The 6,514-nt window shown below is 29.2% G+C and overlaps 1 protein-coding gene across 2 annotated transcripts in view; it reads left to right on the plus strand.

Annotated features, from left to right (window-relative positions):
- Positions 1-4,679, plus strand: part of LOC142329116 (protein SHQ1 homolog) — a 31,203-nt gene extending 26,524 nt beyond the window's left edge. Inside the window, exons 9-10 of one of the 2 annotated variants that reach the window (XM_075373451.1) lie at positions 1,622-1,754; positions 4,472-4,679. In XM_075373451.1, coding sequence (XP_075229566.1) covers positions 1,622-1,748 — 127 coding nt within the window. In that variant the 3' untranslated portion in view covers positions 1,749-1,754; positions 4,472-4,679. Of the gene's footprint in view, positions 1-1,621; positions 1,755-3,713; positions 3,988-4,471 lie in introns of those variants that run through there. The other variant, XM_075373453.1, reaches the window with a different exon arrangement.
- Positions 4,680-6,514: the final 1,835 nt, after the last annotated feature.

Below are 6,514 nucleotides of genomic sequence, written 5' to 3' on the forward strand. Positions count from 1 at the left end.
ACTGCAATAAATTTTGTATAATCTGCATTCTTAATTATCCATTTTCTATACAAACTATTTTGATCTTTGTCTCCCTGTATGAATGCTTCTACATTTATCTCTAATTACTAAATAATCTAAACGTAAATGATTTGACATGTGTTCCACTAACCTAGTTGTATTTTTAAATGAATTTAAAATTTATTTCACACTCCTTTGTCCTTGCCTATACATCTTAAAACTTTTATATTTCTCTGTCGACCTACTTAATTATCAGTAATGTTCTATAACATCACATTTCAGAACACTGTGTTCTTTTTTTCTCTTCATGTTTCACTACCATATAATGCTTTGCTCTACATCAGTATTTTTAAGAATTTCTTTCTAATTCCTAGATCTATGCTCAACAATAACAGACTTCCTTTCTAAATGAAAGCTCCTGTTGCTTGTTCCATTCTGCTTTTTTTATCTGTCTTAGTCTATCCTTTGGAATCTTAAAGGATAGAGAATCTAGAATCTTAAATTTTTGGAACAAAATTCTGTAACTCTTGATATATTTTGTTTCTCTATTTTAAAATTGTATACCTCACTACTATCCTCCTTTTTGTAACATTACCGTAAATGTTATTTTTATTCGTTTTCTGCCACAATAAATCCATTCCATTCAGTATTCTCTATTACCTCAGTCTTGGTTTCTGCAAAAGGAAGTGTCATCTTAACATCCTAATTTTTTCTCATTTGGTAGTTACTCTGTTCTTAATTTGTATTTTCTTTACTGTTTTGCTTCTGTGAAAATAAATTAAATTCTGAAAATAAACAGTTATTCAGATCAAAAAGATATAATATATCACAAAGATCTTGTTAGGAATGAAAGGTGTAATAATCAACAGGTAGCAAAAGGAACCATCTCAGTATTTCCCTTGAAGGAAATAGATGTTTGTTCAAACTTACAGCAGCATTTTAATCTATAAAATGATTAAATAATAAAAAAAGAAGTGTGAATATGTAAAGACAATGAATATATGAAAAAATAAGTGATGCAAGTATGTAATTATAACAAATAAATAAAATTGGTACAGAATAAAATAAACTTGAATATGTTTTCTGAAAAATTTATAAGTATATACTTTTTATAAGTATTAAATGAAGATGCTTAGAATTCAGGCATATTTAATTAGTATTAATTAAAATTAAAACTCAATATAGTATTAAGGAAAAATTCTTTTATTTTAATTTTAAATGAATCAGTTGGTAGATCTTTAGCTGTTTGATTTTTGTTGTTGATTTTCTTCTTGTAAAAATAAGAGTAGCTTCAGTTCATTATGTCATTGTTTTGTTGGGCATTTCCATTTTTTCTCTTTAGCTCATGGAGTGTCTATAAGTTAACATTTAATATCGTGAAAATTTGTTTGACTTTGAAGGGCCAAAATTAGAATATTTCATATGGAAATATATATAGAAATGATAAGTGTTTAATAATGATGGCAGAATTAATGTTCTATTAAAATGCTTCAAAGCAAAAAGATTATCCAAGTTTGTTGCAAATGAAATTGCTTTGATTGTCTAGAATTAATCACATATAAGGAATCATTTTCACATTTCATGATGGTGAACTGTGTAATGCATTTTTTTATTTTAATAGTGATGTTGGCGAATCTTCGAGTTCCTCTTATGAATCAGAAAGTGACTCGGAGGCATCATCGTCATCATCATCTTCAACTGAATTAGATTCAGATGATGTTTCAAGCGATAAAGAAAATGAAGAATAATGTATGGTATGTATTTAATATTATTTGATTATTAAATGTCAAAAAAGTGTGGTAAAAGTTATGGAAGCTGCAAGACTTTGTAGTACTGTGCAGAAAAGTGTGAGTGGTTTTCGCTTTACCGTTTAGAGAGCCAGATTTGTCATATTTTAGATTATTTACTTTTGATGTCATTGATACTCCAGTTGGTATTTGTTCTCATCATCATGCTACCTCTACACATGCAGATCTTCTGCAACATCTAACATAGCTTCATATTCACAATTTCTTACTAGAATCCTTTGCTCACCTAACCTCTATATAGCTGTTATCTTTCCTCATGGTAAAGAAATGTAGACCTTAACAGTTTCTTATAGGCATACAAAATTTATTAATCTGTTAAGAAATTTTTACTACAATCTTTATTAGATATCATTGCTACTAAATTACTACTTTATTGCTACTTTAATCATTACTACTTTAATTATTGAATCTTCTTATGTGGCGTTCCACTTGAAATTCTGCCTTGTTTTCTTGTTCAGCATCCTCATCTGAGTCTTGAATGTATTTAAGTTCTTGTATTGCTTTTTCTATCTCTTTCAGAGAAGAGGGTTAGGACCTATAGTTGTATGTTTTGGTAATTAGTGTGTTTTCCTTATCCTCTTTTAGCTCTCCATTAAGAAGGTTGAGGAAATAATCTTTCCAAATATGTAAGCCTTCACTGATTTATATCATTATCTGTCCCATTCTGTCCTTGACCTCTTTACACAAAATGTATTTATAAAGAAAATTATTCTATTACGGAAATCCTTTGTTATCCTTCAACTTTATCAAGAAGTTCATCAATGTACTCTTGTTTTTCTTCTCATATTATCATAGTTGTTTCTCTGAGCAGATGATATCATCTTATTATTCTCTCTGGCAACATCTCTTTGAGTTTGCAACCATACATCTTATGTTTGCTTTCTTTCTCTTATTTAAATATTTTATACTGTCAAACCATGGCTTATTGTACGTTTTTCTTTCTTTCCACTCGCACATACTTCCTCCGCATATTCTTGTCCAGTGTTTTTTTTTTAAATTCATCCAATTTTGTACCATTGTCTTTTCAGTATTTTCTTCTTTTAGTAACTGAAATGTAATAGTAAGCTTCAGCCTGAACTTTTCAGTTTCATGTATTTGAGTTTTTCTACTGCCATATTTTTTTTAAAAGTTCTGTTACCTTTCTTTGACTAAAGATTTTTCAACTCACTTTGACTAGAACGATGCTAGGATCTAGCCCACATTCTACTTCCCTAATATTTATATCCATTAGGTTTTTTACGTGTGAATGATCTAGAACGTGGTCTGTTTAGTTTCTGGTTATCTTGTCTAATGAAGACAAAGTTTCCTTTTATTCTTCCTCAGAAACCAAGTTCTGTTAAACCTTCATATCTCTGGCAACTGCCAGACTGAGTGGCCTGACTCTTTTCTTTGATATTTCACGAAGATATTTTCGGTCAACTGTTGACCGTATATTCTCCCTAAGGTCATAAATGGGTAGCTGACATATTCCTGCCTAGCATTTTATAGAAACAATTCTTCACATCTGTGTGTCCTGTAGGAGTATAATAATTTATTTACGTATTTTTAAATTTTTTGTTAATTCTAATAATTGCAGGTTCTTTATTCTTTGGCTTGAAACTATCATTGCACTTTCTAGCCTCTGTTCATAGCAAAATCAACTCCTATATAATAATATCCTCTTTCACTTTTACAGTTATAGATAACCTGGTCTTTTGCATTTATTTTCCCACATGAGGCGATTTGGTTTGTAGGACAACTAGATTCATGTTGTAATTTTTGAGTTCGTCAGCAAGTGTATCAGTCGCTCCAGATATCGCTTAGATTCTCACATTCTATGTTCTAAATTTGTTAATATTTTTGTAATTTCCAGTTTTTTGTCTATTTATCTGTCCTTTATCCTTGTGGTCTGTGTTCCATGACAAGTTACCTTTCATGAAGTGGGGAGTCAACCTATTGCTCAATCCTAGAAAATCTTTGAGAACTGGTTCTGGGATCTCTGCTCTAATCTCCACATCAGTGCTAAGTCCATGAAGGGTCATTCCCTCCTGCGCCATGGGGAAGTAACAGAGTGCCTTTGATTACACCAGAATAGTGTTTCTGCTAGTGAGGAGAGAAGGTGACCGTTTAATATATGCAATCAGCAGAGTGTTTGTTGTTTTTGACCATTTTTAGAGATTGTATTAATTAATGATTCTTTATCTTAATAATAAAGAGGCTAGTCTGTAGTTAAAAAGTTAATTAAAGAAAAATTTAGTTTCTGTATATTATATTGATGGCTTTTAAATTGTTTTATCTTTGTATACACTTAGGGCTAAGTGTTTAGCTGGATTGCAACATTTATTGAATACAGGAGGGTAAATATTGTTCATATGGCTAGAAAATAAAAAAATATTATCTGTCTCTATTTCATCTTACTTGTTTAACTAAAGCTTTTCTTTCTCTAATGGGTTGGAAATTTTGCTATTAATTTTTAAGTTAAGGGACCACTTATGAAAATTTCTGCTGTCCTGAAATTGGTGTCTAGTAAGTGTTTCTTCATTTCTGCCCTTTTTTTCATGAATTTTAGAAAGTGGTGTTTCTTTTTATCATTTTTACACCCTGTGATAGTAACATTTTTTTATCATTGTTTACTAGATTAAAATAAAATTCACTTATTTTTTATTAATTTCTATTTCTTTTAGGTTGGAATGACTTCATTTTAAGTGGAAAAAAAGTATATATGTACAAAAAATTGATAATAAAAAAAATTGAAAACATTTTCCCAAATTCAATTTATTTTTGTGACAGAGTTTTATTATTTTGTTAAAGTAAGTAGCTAATTTATACTTACATTATTTGAGCTGTGTAATTTTTTATTAATGAAATAAATGGCTATAATTTACATCATCATTGTGTGGGTCTGTTGTGCTCAATTTGTATGTTATTTGGGTTCAATAAAACTTAAGATAAACTGTCAATAATTTTTCCATACCTGCAAATATCTCAGTACAAGTGTTACCTATCTGATTTGGTACTTGTATTTTGTTTTATTAATATTAATTTCATTAATAATAGTTGCATTTTTTTTTTTACTTAATATATTTAGAGTATTTATTTCTAATTTTACGTAAACTCCTGAGGAGGTGTTTAGAAAGTATCGCTAGAAAAAACATCATAGCAATAAACAAAAATAACATAAATTAACATTTTGAAATTCGGGTACATTTAAGGACAAACCACTGTATTTTGTAGTTCAAGCAGTCTAGTATTTGTTGTGTGAAAAGGAAGGTTTACCTTAGTGACTTTGCATCTCATCTCTTTCTTCAATGCCCCTTTTATTTTTTATTCCGCGTTAGAACTACTTAAAATAAGACTTTAATTTAATTGATTTCTTAATCTTGAATATGGTAAATCACATAAGTATAATTTCACTTTAATTTAATAGGTCTACAAAGTTTTAATGATTGAGTGGTTAATTACTACTGCACCTTCAGTAAAATTAAGAATAGTTCCTGGGATCCAAAATAAGGGACAAATTTAGTGGTTTTATTTTAAATCTGATCTGAAAAATTGAAAAAAATAGGTGTCAGAACTGTTTTTTAATAGTTTTCTAGAAATTTTTGGTAAAGGCAAAAGATTGGGTCAAAAACACTTTTGTTTAGTGTAAAATAACTTCATTATTAGATAATAAAAATGTCAAAATTTTAAACAGCTGTTTAGTTAAATGTTTGTATTTATTATTTTTCTAAAATATTTAATTCTTTTGTTTTATAATATAAAATGTTTTGTTTCATTTAATAGTTAGTTAAAATCTGCCACATTTTGATATTTGATTTTTAATAAATTTATTAATTCTTATTCTTGTATTTAGTTTCTTTAGACTTTAATACCATTTTACTTAGAATCAAATGTTCCACTAGTTTTGTTTAAAATTTTTGTGTTTTAGGCATTTTACAAACTTATTTTATACAAACATAAAATAGTGTATTTTATGACCCCAATGTTTTATCCTATTCTCCAGATTTTTCTAAAAGTACTAAAAATACAGTTCGGGAACATATTTTTCAGGTTCAATTTCATATAAAAACCACTAAATTTTCTCCTTAATTTAGGTCCCAAGAATTATAGTTTAACTTAATTTTACCAAAGGATGATTTCATCAACAATGTATGAATGATATTATGAAACCTGCTACCATCTCAGCTGGTTTGTAAGTATACTGAATTTTTGTTATTATGCAAAGGAAGATCTTTGTCTGCTAAACCACCATTCATTACAGAGCAACTTACAGTATACTGTGCTGTGTCAACACACAGTGTCATAGGCTATTATTTTTTTGAAAATGAAGAAAGTACTGCAATCACTTTATCATCCACTCAGTATTTACCATGGTAAAAACATTTTCACGCACTGAGTGCAGAATTTCTTACAAGTTGAAGTTGAAAACATTTGGTCAATAGGAATACAACTTAATATAGCTTGATAGCCAGTAACAGCTTTACAGAGATTGTCTGGGAGTTGAATAATTTCAAGGCATATTGACATTGCATGGCCCCTTCAAGGTTCCCTGACCTGGAAGGTTTTGATTTCTTTTTGTGGGGACGTATCAATAGCCATGTGTATTACACTTGCATACAATCATTGGCAAACTGAAAACCAGAATTGAAGAGAAAACTGCTAACATCTTTGTTGATATGTTATGTTTGCTATGCAGAATTTCCAAAAAAAAGACTGGTGGAATGTTT

This window comes from Lycorma delicatula, chromosome 8, assembly GCF_047948215.1.
Source record: "Lycorma delicatula isolate Av1 chromosome 8, ASM4794821v1, whole genome shotgun sequence".
NCBI classification, from domain to species: Eukaryota; Metazoa; Arthropoda; class Insecta; order Hemiptera; family Fulgoridae; genus Lycorma; species Lycorma delicatula.